We start from the raw sequence: 20006 nt of genomic DNA on the forward strand, positions 1-20006 counted from the left end.
TTTTTAGTCTTTTGGAGTTTGAATTCTAAACATGTTAAACTCGCCCATCAGGAAAGTATTGGTTGACCAAACTCATCTACCGTAGGTAGGTAGGAAATTGACAATATTGCTGTTCAGCTGTTGGTCTAAGATTCCAGTTATCTAGCTAGCTAAACCCTTGCTAGCTAACATGGCTATTATTGTGGTTCTCAACTGCCTAGCAAACAAACAAATTCATCACTAGATTGTATTTTGTGCATGTATGCAATTGTGTTCCCAGCTGGTTGCAATTCAAAGTTTAAGTTTCCCGCCAAAAGTGGCTCTACTGCCATTGCTCAGTTTACACGTGACACTTGTTTTCTTTTGGCAGGCCTTTTTCTAAAGAATATCTCCTCTCAACATATGAAGCGAAAGGGAGAAAACAAAAGGTAAGCAAAGGTTTTATATATATATATATATATATATATATATATGTATATATATATTCTGGAGGTTAAAATGGACCTATGGATGTGAGTCAGTTGGTGATTTCATGGCCACTTGATGAAGATGAAATGTGGTTTAACACATTTCTGTACCTGTTCAGAGTAAAACAATTTTATTATTAAACCCACACAGAGTTCAACTCTCCCTCTGTCCCTCTGATAAAGGTTCGGACATAACATGTAGTTGCTACTGGATGGTTGGGAGGGTCCATTAGTTTTTGTCCAGATATGTAAAAAAAAAAAGAAAAAAGGCTGCTTCTTCTGTGCTCGTCCCTCTGCTGGATCAGTCACCCTGAAGGTTGGTTTCCTCATTCTCGTCTTCCTCGGTTACAGTACTTTCCAATTTACCTACACGGAAACAAACACAGCAATGCTTCTAATTTAACAAGACTGAAAGCATGACTTGGTTCATTTTTACTGTATGTAACTGTACACACGCAGGTCATACACACACACAGTAAGTTTCAGAATCCATGTTTATAAACGTAAATCAAATCCATTATAGCAAATTAACCTGTACATGCACACAGCTTTTTACTGATATTGGTTACATCCAGTAAATTTGATTATATAAGCAGCATTTTTAAAGTTACTTTAATGGTAATTTTACGTGAATTCAGGCAACTGAAACACAGCATATTCATATTTTAAAGCATTTTATATAGACAGTTTTTGCACACATCAGTTATAATCTGGCTATCAATTTATCAAAAATACAACACTTGATAAATTCTGAAAATTACAAGGCAATATTTTCCGTATCTGTGAAAGACTGTTCTTGGATCCTTGGATGATACAGTTTAATTAGCAAGGTATTTATCAATTAACAGCCAGTCTTAACCTGTACCTCATATTGCTTAATATTAGTTATTTCTATACTTTTGTTTCTAAAATTTTAATTTAGCCCTTTTACACTTGTTTGTGCATTTGTTAAAATCCACCTCATTGGATGCAAATTCTAGTTTTCACTCTGAGATGCAGGAAGAGCCAACTTTTTTTTACCCTTGTGTAGGAAATCACAGTTCTTACAGTTTGAGTAGGATATCCACTGGGGGTGTCTCGATTACAGATTTTCTTGGTAAGATATTGTCAAAGAAATAATCATAATTTTGGGATTATCACCATTATTAATTAATTTCCCAGCAATATAAATGTAAAATCACATGAACACTACTCATAGGTCTAATTCATTCATAGAAAAGACCTGCTGAAATTTAAAAATAAAAAGCTAAAACTGGCAAACAATAGATTTGTTTCAAAGATGAGATGAAGATATATTAAACACAGTGCATAGATAATATTTTTATATGTTTTCAGAAACACTGGTGGACATTTTTCACCAGCTTTTCTCATAAATCTCATTATCCTCTTGCGGCGTTTCCTGTTTGTGGGCTTTCTGCCTCTCGGGGCCATGTGATTATAACAATGGGGCACATTCTGCATAAACAACACACTCCTTCACGGACACAGAGTTATTTCAGCTGTTAATGCAGCAACACACAGATGCTGACCTCCAAAAAGAAGGGTCATTAAGATCCTGCACACTGTGCTTTAATCTCTTAATGGTTTGTTTTATCCAGTTTTAATTTACAGGAAATATTTAGAGGAAAGGGAAAAACATATAAGCTTTTAATTTGAGTTTTTCTGGAAAAGTGCATAAATTCTGTTACATAAAAGTTTAAGATCACCATGAATTTAGTCCCAAATTCTACCAACATTTTAGTATTTAAGCTGCAATATGAAGGTTGAAGACCACTCAGACTTTCTGTAAATGTTGCATATAATACATCTTTATTCACAGCCACAGTTTTTTAATTCAGACTGAGTACATGTAACTTAAAACTATGTGCATATTATCTGCACATGGAGAAAGAGTACCAGTTGTTGCCTAATAATAATAAAATCCACAAGTGTTTAACAGTAGCAGAGCAGTGCAGGAATAAGAGAGAAAGCAGACGGGTGAAAAGTTGGTAATTGAGACAAAAGGATGAAAGGAAGGCAGACGAAAGGCAGCTATCGGGAGATGGAGTCTGGACTGGACGCTTCCTTTTTGTTGGTGCATGACAAATCTAAAAAAGAGGGAAAAGGCAGGGGTCATTGGGAGGGGGTGGGGGATTTAAGATCACGCAAAGCAACAGAAGAAGAAAGACAAGAGAGGGAGAGACAAAGGAGTTAGTACTGTTAGTCTTTTTCAAGAATTTGTCATTGTTATGGGAATATACATACAGAGTTAACAACTACTGTATCACTTTTGTCATAATTCTGCAGGAAGAGCTAGAATAAGCTGACAAACTAGATAATTGATTGTAGCTGGTGTATCGGCAGATGTGGGCTCATTTAAACACAACATGCATGAAGAAAAATCCAGTTCCATCAAATGATTTCGTTCCCAGTATTAACTTCTAATTTTATATAAACAAAATATCTGTTAAAGCTGCTAAACATCCAGCTTTGTGTTGTTAGTTTGTTGATGGCAAGTGAGTTTAAATATTTTAATAGATTTAAAAACTTTTTTGGCTCAAAATGCAACACGTTTGCATGTCTACTTAGTCTAATAGAAAGTAAACTAACTTTTACATTCCCAGTTCAGAATCACCATTAATCCTGATTGTTTACTATAATTTAAGGCTGGGCGATAAATAGATTTTTATCGATTGAATTTGCCATCTCTGACGATCCATTTTTATGAAAATCAGGATTTTTTTTACTTTAACGTACACTGTAAACGCTGTCCTCGGGCTTCTGTCTCCCAGAGAAAGACACACAAATGCTCACACACTCTAAGCAGAAGTAAACAGCAGCTGGCAAGGACAAGCCCGTTCCCAAAAAGGTAGAGTTGTCATTTATTAGAAGATGGTTCAGTTTTTTGCAACCTCAGAACAAGTAACGACACATTGCAGAATTAATTTAAAGGCTGTTTATACCAAAATAATCACTTTGAAATGCTGTCCCTCATCTGAATAGATGATTTATTTCAGGAAACTGTAGATAATAATGGATCCTGACGTCTTTACCGTAAACTTCCATACCCATACAGTATCTCAGAAAAGTAAGCACACCCCTCAGATTTCTGCAAATATTTAATTATATCTTTTCATGGGACAACACTTGGAAATGGAATCCAGAGGCAGCCTGTAAAGCTAAAGTGAACTCCATGCTAAGAGGGTTAAAACAGAGCTGGAAAATAATGGTGGCCACACAAAATATTGACACTTTGGGTCCAATTTGGACATTTTCACTTAGGGGTGTACTGAATTTTGTTGCCAGCAGTTTAGACATTAATGGCTGTGTGCTGAGTGACTTGATTAAACGAGCTGTACACAGACTACTTTACATTATATCAAACTGTCATTTCTGCTTTGCTGTCCCATGAAAAGATATAATTAAATATTTGCAGAAATCTGAGGGGTGTACTCACTTTTGTGAGATACTGTATCTCCGGGATGATTTTGTTTAGTTACGCAGAGTTGCAGAGTTAAGTCTTCCTACTTTTTTCTGGTTAAATTGGTGTAAATGTGGGCCGTTTTTGCCAGAAAGCCTCCCGAACGTAACCTGAACCAGAATGGTGTCTGTCTAAAATCACTTGCAAATCTATATTGAGACGTCACTTGCAGATGGAATTTAGTTTTGCACACCCGTTATTATTTTACTTTCAGCTTTGAAATCTTGCATGAGGTTGTTAAGCACGTCCTCTTTAAATGTTCGAGCATTGCAGACGTACTTCCGTGGTACGCAAGGTCCACTTTACAAATCTCACATGTCTTTTATTTATTTTATAAGTTTAACGTGAAGTTATCCCAGACTTTTGACATCCTCTGTTGCAGTTTTGTTTCCTGGTCTGTCGCCATATTTTTCCCCTGGCGGACTTTATTGGCATGTACAACTCTCAGCCAAGATAGGAAAAGAAGACGATGTGTCACTCTGTAGGTTTTTTTCTTTGCGCATGTGCAACTCTCAGAGATAGGGAAGAAGACAATGTCTCTGTAGGTTTTTTTTGGTTTTTTTTTTTTGCCGTCAATAGTCAATGTGTAAATTCATGGTCGACTATTTTTATTGTCGACTATGGGCGACAAAATCGACTAATCTTTGCAGCCCAAACTCGCAATGAGAAATGCTCCGCTCTATGACAGCTGCAGCCCACAAACTCCCCTTAAGAGACAACCCACATCTGTAGAATTATTTCCACAGTGGATCCTGTTCGATGAGAAATGTTCCGGTGGAAAGAAATCACAAAAAATTAATTAAAATCGGATTTGGTCTGAAAAAAATCAGAGATTTTATTTTTAGGCCATATCTCGCCCAGCCTGAATACAGTTTGCAGAGAATGCCATCAAGACAGAAGCCATTCCAGTAAATCAATGTGAGGGGCTGTTGGTGAGAAAGTAGTTTGGTGCTAATAGATTAAAGTAATCTGAATAAATCTAATTGTAACATAGAATATGTGTTGCATTTGTTTATGGTCTTTAGTGGTAACACCTCACAGCAGCAGAAAGGGGTCATTCCAGGTTTAAATGAAAGAGAAATGTTGATACTCTGCAGGATTCCAGCAGATAAGGAGCAGTTTTATTTAAAAATTTACATTAGTGGTGTGATAGAGATTTAAAAAGGAGGAACCAACTGTAGAGATTTATCAGTTTTTCAATTTCTTGGCATGGATGTGCATATGTGTTTTCCTAATCTGTAAGAATGAGAAAACAAATTGCAGAGCTGGGGAGGGGAGATGATGAGGCATGATATATAAAAGCAAGCATTCCTTCAGTTTCTCTAGGTTGGATCAACTAAATCACATAATGCATCGTGCCTGCAGTGATCGACCAAACTGATTTATGCTTCAGTCAGATTTAGCAATAATGAAATAGTGTTAATTTTATCTCAGGATCGTCAGAGTTTGAGTAAACAGTTTGTCAATTTAAATATTTAAAAACTTGCAATGATTTAAAGCAGGGGTAGCCAACGTCGGTCCTCGAGGGCACCAATCCTGCAGGTTTTCCAGATTTCCCTGCTCCAGCACACCTGACTCAAATTGATTAGATCCAACAGCCTATAAGGATCTTCACAATGACTCGTTAGTTTAAGTCAGGTGTGTTGGAGCACGGAAATCTGGAAAACCTGCAGGATTGGTGCCCTCGAGGACCAACGTTGGCTACCCCTGATTTAAAGGGAACAAGCAGGCGACTTTGCAGAGTTAGAAAATGTTGCACCTAAATTAAAAAGTGGGGGGGCAGGAATTTCTTTCTTTCTAGAGTCTCTCTAGGGAGTTTGCAGGTGAGAGGCAGGTACATCCAAAACAGGTCTCCAGTCTGTCGTAGGGTCAGCTCCGAGAAACATACGAACATTCACTCCTAGGGCGAGTTTAGTGACCAGTGAAGCTAACATGCATTTTTTTAGACTGTGGTAAGAAGCCATTCATACAAAGGAAAACTCCACGTAAAAAGGCCACTGTTCGAACCCCTCCCTGCCTGAAGTTTGAACCAGTAATGTTGTTACTGTGAGGCCACAATTCTAACCATTACAGTTTATTTATTTGTAGTCAATTTGCCAAATTTATCTATTCTATCTTTTTTTTTTTTTCTTTATTCATTTAAACCTATAATGGTCCCTGTATGCTGTCTTAGACCATAGCAAAAATATTACAATGATATATATATTCCAGTCTAAAACCAGTTTACCCCCTGAACTGCTGCTTTCTGCCACTCCTTTCTCTTGATTGGCAAGTGGTAGACACGCCTCATTTCCGTTGGCTTCCTCTAGCCCATTGTGATTGGCCCACATGGAAGCAGTAGCATAGAACTGTGCTGTGATTGGGCTCAGCTGGCTGTCTGTGTCACAGAGCTCCGCCTCCAGAAGGTGTTGCTCCACCCCCAGCTGGAGCTCTGAGGAAGGAAGAGCACTTCTAGTGGAGAAACACCAGAACTACAAGCACGTTGCTTTAGAGTAGAACGAGCCACAGTATAAAAGAAAATTATAAAAATCATAATCAAATATAATTTAAAATGAAAAAGCAAACTAAAAAACAAGATATAAATATCCAGCTCAGCGAAAAGCTTTAGGGGAAGGTGTCAGAGACATTTATTCCACTGTAGTATTTCTAGTCAAGATGGCGGCTGGTGTATTGCATAGTCTCTGTATTGCATGCTCTTTAATAACGCTAAATTTATATCTCAGTTCTGTTCGATATTTAGATATGTGGTTCTGCACCGTGAGCTAGTCAAGACTACAGACTCTATATAAAAGATGAACGGAGCCTCCGTGACATCCCGCGTAGGTTTCTAAAGAGCTGAATTGAAGCTCATTGTGCGGTTCCCACTGTTGCCATCTTGGCAGCATCACACGTGTTGTCATTCATAGAAAATCCAAAAATGGGCAAAGAGGTGGAGCTGAGAGGGGGACTGTGAAGGTGGGGGTGGATGATTGACACCCATTAAACGCTGAGCTGCCTGTAGCTAAACGAGCTAACCCGGAGCTAACAGTAGCTAACCTAACAGAGGTAGGCGGGCTAAAGCTAAGGTGCGCTATTAGTTGGCTAAAAACCGCGGTTGTGCAGCACTCTCACTTCTTGCTGTGGATGTTGGATACCTGTCAATGAAAAGGACATGCCCTAATTATGCCGAATTTCAAGATTAAATAACATCTAAACGGATGAGTTAGAAAAAAATTCACCCCCTCACAGTTGTCATGAAGGTAGACTTGACCCATCAATCCTAAAATTATTTTTTTGTCTTTTTAACATGGGAGTCTATGGGGATGGACTCTGTTATGGAGCCAGCCGCTAGCAGATGAGGGGTTAACTACAATTTTTTGCACTTCCGCATTGGCTTCAAATTTCACCGCCGGAAGTTGCCGCTTGGTCAAGACTCAATATTTATATCTGCTTAAAGCTAAAACTGAAGACCTCAAAGTCTTCTTTATAAAACCTGTAGCATGTAAATGCCTGCTGTGTGTTTGGTGCATAGGCAGTTACTTATGAGGCTTTTAGTAAAGGCACACATACACACTCCCTCCCTGGATCAATAAAAGAAAAGCTTTTACGGTCTTCACTTCCCAGAATCTAGTCAGCACTCTTTGGTAGAGCTCTGCACACACAATCGTACCCATCATGCTCTTCTTCCTCTTCCTTTTTTTCCTGCAAACATGCACGTTTTCCTGCATATGGTCGTTCATGTTTCAGGTCTCACAGTGTGGAAAATATTAGCTTTTGCTCAAAACACTGCTACATATTATGTACTCAAGTGGTGTGTATTTGGAGTCACTGATGACTGCATTAAGATTCAACACAAGTTTTTATAAGTTTGGAATTTATTTTAAAATCTGGCCTGTTTTAGGGTTTTAAAAGTCAGTGTTGATGGTGCAGTCAGTAATCTAAAGCATGTTTTAGGAATTATTGTAGTTTCATGTCACACAAAAAGCTATTATCAGGAATTAAATGAACAGGTAAGAACAAATGTTTCTGCTTGGTCTATTAGGAATTGTAGATCATTTAAAAGGGAAAACACTTCCCCAGTTTAAACTTTGGGGACGTCCATCATATTTTCTAATAGATTTAAGTTTTGGGTAATAAAAATAAATGTAAGAAGTTTACTTATTTTGTGCACAACTGACCAAAGTACTGTGAATCATTTAGTAAGATTAATTGCATGCTAGCCTACCAGTCAGTACTGTGTTGTTTAAGCTAAGAAACCTTCAAAAGTAAACCCGACACCCCGACAACCCCTCCCAACATCTCGCTGCCAGCTGGATCGACTCAGAAAAACAAGACCAGAGGCTGGAGGACAACCAAAAATACCCAAACTCTGAACTGAAAAAACAGAACTGATGAAAAACACCGATGTCATGTAAAAGAAAACAAACAGAACTTTGAATTATAAAACACAAAGAAGCAAACTTGGGAGAAGACTGAGACTTGCATGCACAGCTGCAATGAAACCATCAGTGTTAGTGACATGTACGGAATATAACAAGCATGCAGCAGATAGATGTAATGAAGGAGTTAGGAAATGAGGTTATGGTGAAAAGATAAAATGTAAAACCTTTTATCTGATCACTTTGGTATTTAAAAGCTTATTAAACTACAGTTTGTGACAACAGGGCAACAGTTTGGCTGGATCACGGAGTAAATTGACTTTACTCCGTGTTTAAAAGGACAAAGCATTGGTCTGTTAATAATTCACATCATGAGCATGAAAGAAACTAAGTGATTTTCAAATATTTATATTTATATATTATTATTTTCTCTTTTCTTAATTTCTGATCATTGTTGTTCCTTGTTCTTTTAGTATTTTAATCTAAATTTGTCACTTTTTTCCTTTTTTTTTAGACATTTTATGATGTAACATGAAGTAAAAATGCTCCAGAGCATATTGAGATGCACAAAGTAAGTTTTTCTTATACTTCTCTTTTCAAAGGAAAATGGATTCCTTCCACTTTTCCTCCACAGATCATCATTTATCAATTTCACAGACGTTGCGCAAGCTGCAAAATCATGTGACTGAAAAATGTCCTTCGTTTACCTTTCATGGTGGGAGGGGCGTAAGTGCTCTGCTTCCTCTGAGAGGCGTCTGAAGCCTACAGAGGAGAAGAGAAGACGCTGCATTTCTTCTAAACATATTGTAGAAGTGATGGATGTAAAGGGGAGTATTCATGGCTTTTAAGTAAATATGATTATCCAATCATCCAATATCTGGTGACTTGTGCGTCATACAAAGAAAATATTGAGGACGTGCTCTGATAAATTATGCTTTCACTAAACATGTGACTCAACATGTTTAGCTTATGAAACAGAAATACGTGTTTGCTTGTCAATTATAAATTATTAGAGAATATTCCTTGTTTACGTTCAGATCGCTGCCTTATGTTTCAAGGTATTCAAATAAAATTACAACTTGGAGAATTTGGGGTTTCTACAGATGAGCTCAGTTATTTGAAATCTGATGATTGTTTTACCTGCTGCTGCTACACTTATCTTCCTGCCTCTCTGTGTGTGTGTGTGTGTGTGTGTGTGTGTGTGTGTGTGTGTGTGTGTGTGTGTGTGTGTGTGTGTGTGTGTGTGTGTGTGTTCATACAAACCTGTGACTCTCCGCTGGCATTGTGTTGATCTCCAACATCTGCAGGAGAGATGAGAAACCAGAGGTTAAGACATCCCTCTGAGAACCAGTCTGTCTCCAGTTAACACTTTTTTATCCAAACTGATGATTTTCAGGTTCCGGAGCGACAGCAGCGCTCTGCCGTCTCCACTTTTAAGAAAAAAACTGCTAAGATGTTTGTTTTAACAGGAGTTTTGCCACAAACCTGGATTTGGTCACATTTAGGACATGTAGACATCCGGCCGTCCCAGAGATTAGCCTCCATGAAACTGACCATGTCTGAAGCCAGGTACCATGGTGGATAGGTTTGAGTCCTCTACAGTCTGCGGTACTGTGCGGACATCGTAAACGCACCACTAGAGGATATGACGTCAATGTGATGAACACACGCAGATTCCCAATCTACCCGTCCTCAAGTTTTTTATGCTTTGTAGTCCAACGTTTTTTGAAGAAGCTCAACTTCTTCATTCTTTTTTGCCTTGCAGTGAATCCTCAACTATCTTCCCTTCTCTGCTTCTAATGTGAACTTCCTGCAACACGCAGCGAGCCTTTATCTGCGCATGCATTTTGCTATGACTTTGGTGTGTTACTCTTTAGCGCCCCCACTGCCTTGTAGTATGTACTACAGCGGTGTCGTAGGGATGTTGAATCCTTTCTACTAGTTTTCGCCACCGTTTTCACACCTGAACCAGCTTCGGTGCCGTGTGGACATCAAGATGCACAAAACAATACCAAACACACCTATTTGCATAGGTTTTGCATCAATTTGCATCAATTTAGTGTCTCTTTCTGATCAGTTTGTGATCATCAGGTGCTGTATTGCATCTCTTTTCACGACTGCTTCTAATAGCTTTGTTCATTTTACCATTTCTTTTTCATTGTTTGCTATTGTTTTTGGTTGCTTGGAGTCTCTTGGCAACTGTTTTGCATGAAGAAGTGCTCCTTTTGTGTCTGTTTGCTTTGGTTTTGCATGCATTTGCATGTCTTTTTTGGACCCTTTTTAGGTATTCTACATTAAATAGTCGCCTTTATGCATTTTCAATTCACGTGTCAAGCACCAGTTTGTCCTTTGGTTTATATGTTTCAGGCTGTAATCATTTCAGCTGTTATTTGTCTATTTTAGTCATTTTGTTAAACTGTTCTTTTCCCAACAAAACATCTTAGCTTTTTCAAAGAAACAGTGGCACTCTGAAGCCTTGGGTTACATGCACAGTTGAGTCGAGCTTATAGCCCTGTTTCCACAGGCAAACATCTTACTCATCCACTTTTTTGGGGTCCCTAAAAAAATAGGAGAGGTCGGACTGGATATTCTGGCACTCTTCCTCGAGGGCTGGATCAGTCAGATTGGGACCCCAACAGAAAGGTTCTTCCGGACTTTTAAATACCAGCTGTGTTCAGGAAGATTTTTCACTTACAGATGAATTAAATCAGAATCTTTAAGAGAAATAAACCTGATTCAGAAAGTTTGTAGCAGAAATTAGAAAGCCCCTTAGAAATGTCCCTTAATGTCCCATAAAACCAGATAAAATATTAGTATTTATCTCAGCAAATGAACATCGAACTATTTTTTTTTTACCATGATTGTGTCCAGGCTGAAAGCGTGAAGTCTCATTTTGTTTTTCCAGCTGCCAGCTGGAACAGAACTGAAGCAGCAACTCGGTGCACTTATTAAAACAAACCGTTACACTGACAAAAGCAGAAAAATCCTCTCCAATTTCTGTAAACATCTTTTTCCTTTAAACATTTAGAAACTGTAGTTGTCTCATCACTGTTGTTTTTTGTTGTTTCTTATGTTATCCGGAAAAACAAAGGTCTCCTTAAAAGCACCGCTGGAGCCTGCAGACCCTGACACAACAGCGCTGGAACCCGACTCTGAGACACAGAATGGAATCAGGCCGACTATTCAATCAGTCAGTTCCCCTGTAAAGGGGTTTATAACAGCTTAGAGCAGCAAGTACGAACTCGTTATGCATCCATCAGTCCGGTCTGAACACCCAGATCACTTACCAAAAGTAATCTAATAAATGCTCCATTATAGCAGTTGCTGTTCTGCTCTCTGTGCCCCCTCCCTCCCCACCCCTGTCTGTTTTTCTGATTCTCACCTGTGCCAGGTTGTCTGTAGATCTGCAGGGTGGCAGGAGTCGGCCTTCTGCGTCGGATCTGAGGTAAACACAAACAGGAGTTTCATTGTCCATTCTTTAAGTATTTAGAAAAAACCGCTCAGTCATATTTCCAGTTAAAAATACCAGCTGGATTTAATCGTCCCAAATTTCAGGCTGTAATCTGTCAGGGTTAGGGTTCCTTGTGTATTCTAACTTAAGTAGCTGTTTATTAAACCCATTTTCCTTTTCCAAAAAAATAAGCTGAAACTTCCCACATTTGCACATTAGCTAATAAAGAAACAAACTCATTCTTCTAAAGATCTTTAAGAGACCAAAGCTTATATCCAAATCACTGCAATATTAAGCTATAAATGGAAATGTAACGGCTAAGTCTGGTTCACTGCAAGAGTGTAGATACCTGTCATCATCTTAGAAGATGATGTTGCATCAAGCTGTTCTAAAATCTATCATGGACTAAAGGAAATGCTGACTGTTCTCCCCAAACGAGCACAGCGGGTCTTTAATCTGTCGCTCTTCATTACTAACTTCCTTCCAAACGAACAGCAGCCCGCCTCCTCCCACTAAACGGCTCATAAAGATGACAACAAAACAAAGATCAGCACTTTTAACTCCCTGAACTGTGACATTTTAAGCTTCCATTGCGTCTCCCTTCTCGCCTTTCAGGAGTGGTTGAAGGAAAATTACACCACATATTACAGTTTAGCCTCTGGGTTGGCGGTGTTTTCCTGTTTCCCCAAGAAAGATGTGAACTACCGGCTGCAGATCAGCAATCCGTGATGGATTAAACTGAACATAAAATATTTTGTTTTACTCCACAGCTGTACAGAAACAAGGGAAATTAGTTGAGTTGCAACAGGAAGAGAAGAAGGAAAAGAGGTCTAAGAAAGTAAATCACTAAAAGATACTTTTAACTCATGATATTAACTCTGTCATACAAATATTTAAACCAACCAGGATGCAAAACATACACAAAATATGTTTATTACACACACTTACACCCAGATACACACTCTTTTCATAGCACTGACTTTTGCACTCATGCTGCTTTGCACCCACATAGAGAATTCCAGACAACTCAAAAGATAAAAGCCGCATTCAGCATTCACATGCATGGACCCCCCCACCCACACACACACACACACAGTCCAAACTCCGACCTACACATGCTCACATGCACTTACATGTTCGGCGGCCTGAGGGTCAAGCTGTCCCTGCAGCGGAGGCACAGCGAACTGGATCTTCTTCGGACTGCTGGGCTCCATTATTACTCACTGAGTGATAGAAAAACAGACAGAAAGAGAGAGAGTGGGGGAGGTAGGGAGGGAGCAGAGAGGGAGGGAGTGGTCTCCTCTCGGCCGATGGGGTCCATTATCACTAATTGTCAGACTTGGAGAGAAGGAACAGCAGCCAAGGCATTGCAGCATTTTCAACACCAGCATCTGATACAGCGTGAAATCAGGTTTTTTGTTGGTCATGTTCTGTCTTATGATGTTTACGTGTACATCTACTGCAGCTGTGTTCAGTGTGATCCCACATGTATGCAACTAAGCGCCATATTTAGTCTTCAATCAATGCCACTCGAGGTCTGTTATGCAAGACTTTTAACAGTTATGAATATGGCATTGATTTTGTGATGGAGACCACGTGACGAAGAAGACCAACAACAAGAAGCCTCCATAATTCAATTTCTTTTGAGATTAGATCCAAAAAGTTGTATTATTGGCAGACGTTGTAGTGGTAAAACTAAAATGTTAATCGGGGGGGTTCCTATCATCTGAAAATATAAAATCAGTGTTGAGTCAGGTCAAATTGCTGGTATCAGCTCCAGTTGCGGTGATGTAAACATGACTGAAGCGTCCTACATCAGGAGGGGGTGGGGGGCGGGCTTTTAAATTTATTAGAGCACCAGTGTGCAGATGAAATATGTGATGGATCTATTTTACCAGCTGGAATGATGGATAGCAGCTCACACTGTGACTCATGCTGTGTACCAGCATGTACTAATCATGCTTGAATGTCAGCTCTTAGCTTACAGGGTTAACCCGATCTTAAGACTCAATATTTCATAGCTATGTTGGGTGTGTTTACACTCTTATCAATATTCTGATAAACTTGATCAACATCCTGCTCTGAATAAAACATTTTTGTGTAAACAGCAATTTCTCCTTAAGGCTAAGTCAAAGTAAGCAATAATAAATTTAAACTATAAATGCAGATCAGAATCACAGGACCAGTGATTTAAAGGCTAAATCCACACAGAGATGAAACAACTTAGTTTTTAGAAAAAGTTTTTTGTACAGACTATAAAAGTAGAACGGAGCCTCCGTGATGTCACTCATAGGTTTGTGAAAAGCAAAAGTGAAGCTCGTTGGGCGGTTCCTACCATCGGCATCTTGGTAGGGTCATGCCTGCTGTCGCTACCAGAAAATACAAAAATGGGCAAAGTGGCGGAGCTGAGAGGGGGGCTGTGAGCGTGGGGTGGATGATTGACGTCTATCAAACTCTAAGCTGCCTGTAGAGCTAACTGAGCCTAACCCTATCTAACTGGCTAATGAAGATAGGTGGGCTAAAGCTAAGGCGCGCTGTTAGCCGGCTAAAAACCGTGTTTGTGCTACACTCTCCCTTCTTGCTGTGGATATTGGATACATGTCAATGAAAAGGACACGCCCCTAAAATAACATCCAAACAGATGAGTTAGAAAAAAAATTCACCCCCCTCACAGTTGTCATGAAGGTAAACTTGACCTATTAATTCTAAAATGGATTTTTGTACCAGGCTTTAAACATGTTTATTTCTGCTGTGAAGTTGGTCTTTCTAACATGGGAGTCTATGGGGATTTGCTGTGTTTTGAAGTTAGCCCCTAGCGGGTAAGGGGTGAACTGCAGTTTTTTGCACTTTCACATGGGCTTCACATTTCACCAATACAGGTTGCCGCTTGGTACAGACAGAAGCTTTTCCAGTAGTGTGCATCCACTCCAGGGAAAACTCTGTAGTGTCAACGCCAGGCCTGTAAGAGGCGCTGCAGCACTGCCAGAAATGCACCAGAAACATGGAGTTTGCTCAAATGCAAACTACCGCCGATTTAAAAAAAAATAGCAGCAGCAGAAGAAGAGGGAGGTCAGCACAGATGCAGTTCTGGTTCTGGTTCCAGCTCCATTCTGCAGTCTCATAACTGTGGTGCTTTATGGTGAACCGGGCCGCGCTCACACCGGTGTAACCAGAACTAAAGTAGCTGGACTTTAGTCTGTGAAAGTAAACATCAACAGCTTGTAGATTTTGTCCTGAAAGTTGATGGTTAAAGCGTCAGGCTCCGTTATAACCTACAGTTTCCAATTAAAAATAGGTGAAATTCAGACAGAGGGAATTTTATAAGATGTTAAGGGTGTCAGTAAGTCTGCGCGGAGGGTCGGTCGGCTTCTTCAGTTCAAGCTGGACATGTAACACCACGTCCAGGACAACTACTGCCATTTTTCTGTGTGGAATTCCTTCTTCACTTTCTGAAGGTTATTGATTTGGTCTGGCGTTCATTATTTTTTGTTTTTGTGTTTTTTAATTTTATCGAAACAGAATGTGTAACACAGCAGGGATCCACAACTCCGGCCCTCCAGGTCCACTGTCCTGCAGACATTCAAAGTCTTCCTGCTTCAACACACCTGACTCAAATGAAAAGCTCATCAGCAGACTTGTGCAGAGCTTGTAAGAGATCCATTTAATACCTAATCTAATACCTGCAGGATAGTGGGCCTTGAGGACCAGAGTTGGGAACCACTGTAAAACAGCACTTGCGAGAACATTAACAGACGGTGTTATGAAAGGACTCTGGGACGATTGTGCCATCGGGTTGTAAAAAAAAAAGATCCACCTAGGTTGTTCACAAAAAATAGACAAAGGTGGCGTTAGCTGAGTATTATTCATTTTGGGAACCGTCATAGAAGAGCAGCAGTTTCTGACTCCAGAAGCATTTATTGACAAAGCTGTTGTTTTTAATGAACCATTTCCCAGCATGACGTCTTTACTTTTCTAAGCTCCCGTTAACTCAGCTGTGAGAAAAATCACAACCACTACACATTCGACTGCTGAATGTTTTATTGGTCTTAAAGGTTTCCAGTTAATTAACAGTCTTAGAATAATAAAATCAGATCATAACACAAACACTACAAGTACATTTTTATATGTTAAATCCCCTGAGGTTGATAAAAGACCTCAGTTCCCAGAAAGGCAGGAAAAGGTAGGAGCTGTTGTCTGTAAAATTACAGCACCAGCTCAAGCAAAAACATGTCAGACTTTTCCAGCTATGTTTTACATTAATTTACAGACTCAAAGCCTCTCGGGGATCATAAGGTAAAATATATTAATGCACAAAAAAAACCAAGAAGCAGATTTAGCAGCTGTGAGATGGAAAAGCTTTTAGACACTAAAGATACTTTCTTTCAGAGTAGGACATGATTTGAAAATAAAAACTGAAAACGTGTTTGACTGTTGAGAAGGTGGGTAAGGCAGTAAAACGTTCTCATTGATACGAAAGGCAGATTGATAAAATCTGAAGAAAGGAATGAAGGAAAAAGTTTCATAATGCAACACCAACAGAGTTAATTCAGTTTACAACTGTAAACATGTAGAAATCAGTGTTTGTTCATGTTGCTCCCTCGTTCATTATACCGTCCACTGAGTCAGATGAAACTTCTCATTCACCACGTTTTTTTCTGCAGACTCACCATGAGATACACCAGAAGTAATTAACATAAGATAACCCAAGAGATAGTTGTGGGTGAAAATCCCAGTAAATACTCAGACCTACAACCATACCATGTTCAAAGTCACTTAAATCCCCTTGGAATAAATTTCAAGGCATCTCACTTTGTAAATAATACAACAATAATCTGGAATTTACTGCATTAAAAGATGGTTTTAAAAATTCTTTTAGATCAGTAGTTATATTTAAACATTTTAAATATTAATTTATTGATTGATCTGCTTTAAATGTAAAGATAGCAGATAGTTTTATTCAGATGCCAACTTCTAATATTTCCTCGCCATATTTGGTTAAAGAGTCCCGTTGAGAAGCTTATGTTTCATGAAAGGAAACTAACAGAAGAGAAGGTGAAAAAAAAATCCCGTTTGATTTATGTTTTCTGTCACCTATTCAAGAAGCTGCATCTTGTTCCACCATGGCATCTTTCTACGTTGGCCCTCGTCGTGGAAACGCTCTGTCTCAGTGGAGACATCTGGGGAGACTTAGTGGCTACTGTAGGTGGAACAAACTGCATTCACATCGAACAAAGAGCCTCTTGTTGTTTTACACGAGACAGCTGGAAGCAGGTCCATCTGTGCTGTGTGAAGGTAGCAGAGAATACTGCTCCATTGTCTGCAGCTAACAAACACCTGTGTTTTCTGCCCGTAATGGTCCGCCTCCTCCGTGTGGGGCATGACGCGAGACTCGAGGGGGCGTGTTACTACGGCTTTGTAGTAACTACATAACATAGGACAAAAACAAAGGAGGTATAATCATTCAAGATAAAAAAAAAAAGTTCAAGCTTTTGGTTAAACGTCACAAACGTCTGATTTTGATGCATCACGTGTTTAATGACTGGAAACGATTATGTGCTGCTGTAATGACTGCAGGATATTTGAGCAGAGCATGCACGTTAACAGTGCCAGCGCAGTTACATAGTGAGTATATGCAGATGTGTCTGAAGGGGCAGTTTTCTTCATGCTTGGGTGGGGGTGGGGGGGGGGTGAATGGATGTATAAAACAGGAAGTGTGGTAACCTCTGACCGTCGGTTCAGAAAAGAGGAAAATGGTGATGCTGTTGGCGCTGGTTGTCGTGGTACCAGTCCAGAGGCTGATTCATTGATGGATTCCTGTAGTCATGGTAACACCAATCTGCTGCCAATGCCTTTTTTTTATTTTTCCTTTTCTTTTGATGGACGTAGGTTTCCTTGTGTAGGGTGCAGATGACGCGGGGAGGGCGGGGCAGGTGAGAGGTAAAGAAAAGACCAACACAGGCCAGCTCACCTGAGTGACGATGCTGGTTTATTCTGTAACGTGTTCTGCACAAGCCTCTTATGACCCATAGATTTTTAGCACTCTTCAACAGGTTACTGTTTTATTATCTGGACAGCACTGAAAATAATGAACTGGTCACTTTAGGTCCAAACTTCACAAGAATGTAAAATCCTGCATTAAAATCCAATCTCACATTATTTCTTAGTCCTGTTGAAAGTCCACATACCTCAGTGCATTAAGATAAATTACTGTTAAAAAGCAGGATGAACAGAAACAAAAATCTCAGTCAGTACAACCAGATAATTTTAACTATAGAAAGGTGGTAAAATAACAAAGGCAACAAATCTCTCGTTTGATAACGGCAGTCCACTCCAAGAATTATTATTTTTTTTAATTTATTTAAACCAAAACCAGTTTAATTTAATAACCACGTTGCGTTCCCCCAACCACTAACTATTGAACCAAGTTATGTTGGAGCCTGTTGAGCTGTTGGCGCTGCTGCAGGTGGAAATTCTGAATGAAAAGTGATTAAGCTGATTAACAACACCTGTTAGATCATGAACTCACTCCCAGAAACATCCACTGTTAAAGATTTAAGACTAAGAGTTACTGCATTTGTGTTCTTGTCTTCTTACAGTCATTAAACATTTTTTTTCTTACATTTTTTTTAAATTGCCCTTCAGCTTGACCAGCTCTGGATTGGCCTTTTTCAGATTTCATGAAGAGACACAGGTGATGCTGAGCGAAGACATCACACATGTCAAGACAGGTAAAAGAAAATCCCTGTTAATGATCCTTTCAGTGTACTTTTGTAAACATGTTAAAAAAAATTGCACTGGCAATAATTGTTGCTGGTAATGTTTTTTAACTTCCAGAAGCTCTAGAACTGTTGCTTTGGCTTTGTGCAACTGATGCAAGTTTTAAAATAAATGAAAGTGTTATCTTCTCCAAAATGTATTGTGTGAATGATCACATGACCAGATGTCTTGGCTTCCTGTATGCACCTGGAAGGAGACACCAGACTCAAGCTTGGAAATGAAGTAGTTAGTAAAATACCTGAACAGATATAACTGACTTATTTTGGTCTACTACTAATTTTTTTTATATATATATATATATATATATATATATATACCTTGTTAGATTAAGTTACACCGACCTGGTCGGAATCTAGTTATCACATTGTTAGTTCCCCTCAGTTTGCATTGCCATGGTATCTAAAATAGTTGTAAACGCTTGTAACCATGCCTAGTTATGTTACATGTTAATGTTATTCTTATTTTTCATTTGTGTAAATAGGTCAACTTGAAGAACTTGCATAAATTTAGACTATGTGGTGTCCTACCGGCAACAATTTGTCGCTGGATATAAAACATTTACCTAACATAACCAAGATGAAATGAAAAATGTCATAAATATTATGTGTTGGGGAAGTCTAAGGAATAAAATGCATGTATTTATCTTGCAGGCAGGGAAAAATGTGGGATTAAACGGGTTAAGTAGATGGCAAATATGTTTTATTAAAACAAAAAAAAAAAACAAGTTTTATGTTACATGTTTGTATGTGTGCTTCGTTTGGTGTGTGAAGGTTTACGTTTTATTTTTGATGTGCATAAATTCTATTTATAATGTAACACACTTTGTACTGCTTTCTGCATGAAAAGTGCTTTATAAATAGAATTTAGATTTGATTAACGTCTCCACAAGACTATTGATAACATGGTTTGCAGCAGCTTTGAACAAGAGTACAGTTTATCTACACACATTTACCCAAACTTTCCCTTCTCCTCAGGTTCAGGATGGGATCTGATGGTTCAGAAACATGTTTGTGTTTGAGCATCAACAAGGTGAGAGACTACAGTACAAACATCACGCTCTACAGCTGCATGTTGGATTGATATGTGTAAAATTTCAAGAAATCCAGCCTAGTTTTAAATGTTTTATTCAGACAATGAAAATCCACTGTGAAACAAACACACATGCCACTTGGTGCATACACTGAAGGCATGAAATCTTCCCGATCTGGCTACAATAAACAGGCTGCTGCTTAAAAAAGAAAATACATAAAGGAATTTAACAGATTAATATATTCGTCTTCCTTCCGTCTTCCAAGTACACATCAGTTTTCAGTTTAACATTTGGAATTTGAGCTTAATTAGGTGAGACTAACTGATAAAGTCAGGCTACCTGCAACTTTAAAAGTCACTAATTCATCATCTTTATATCAGCTCATTACAGATCATTATTAAACAAAGTGTTATTGATCCTCTGATTGCAATTTAATTATCAGGCTGCTGCTGATGTTAAATTTTAAAGGATTTATTTTTCATCA

At 38.9% G+C, this 20006-nt stretch overlaps 1 protein-coding gene and 1 long non-coding RNA gene across 3 annotated transcripts in view; one reads left to right on the top strand and one right to left on the bottom strand.

Moving 5' to 3' along the window:
• The window catches only part of LOC121655633, a 22437-nt gene continuing 2431 nt past the window's right edge, over positions 1–20006 (top strand). The window contains exons 1-5 of one of the 2 annotated variants that reach the window (XR_006013258.1): positions 1–85; positions 350–407; positions 16816–16914; positions 18388–18443; positions 19467–19521. This is a non-coding gene — a long non-coding RNA (uncharacterized LOC121655633). The remainder of the gene's footprint in view (positions 86–349; positions 408–16815; positions 16915–18387; positions 18444–19466; positions 19522–20006) is intronic. The other variant, XR_006013257.1, reaches the window with a different exon arrangement.
• On the bottom strand, positions 561–13870 carry ppp1r1c (protein phosphatase 1, regulatory (inhibitor) subunit 1C). Its single transcript, XM_042010412.1, has 5 exons — positions 12849–13870; positions 11647–11704; positions 9528–9565; positions 8972–9026; positions 561–812 (listed from the first exon to the last, which is right to left on the bottom strand). The coding sequence occupies exons 1-5, from the start codon at positions 12927–12929 to the stop codon at positions 748–750; spliced, it is 297 nt and encodes a 98-aa protein (XP_041866346.1). The 5' UTR covers positions 12930–13870; the 3' UTR covers positions 561–747.

This window comes from Melanotaenia boesemani, chromosome 16, assembly GCF_017639745.1.
Source record: "Melanotaenia boesemani isolate fMelBoe1 chromosome 16, fMelBoe1.pri, whole genome shotgun sequence".
Lineage (NCBI taxonomy): Eukaryota > Metazoa > Chordata > Actinopteri > Atheriniformes > Melanotaeniidae > Melanotaenia > Melanotaenia boesemani.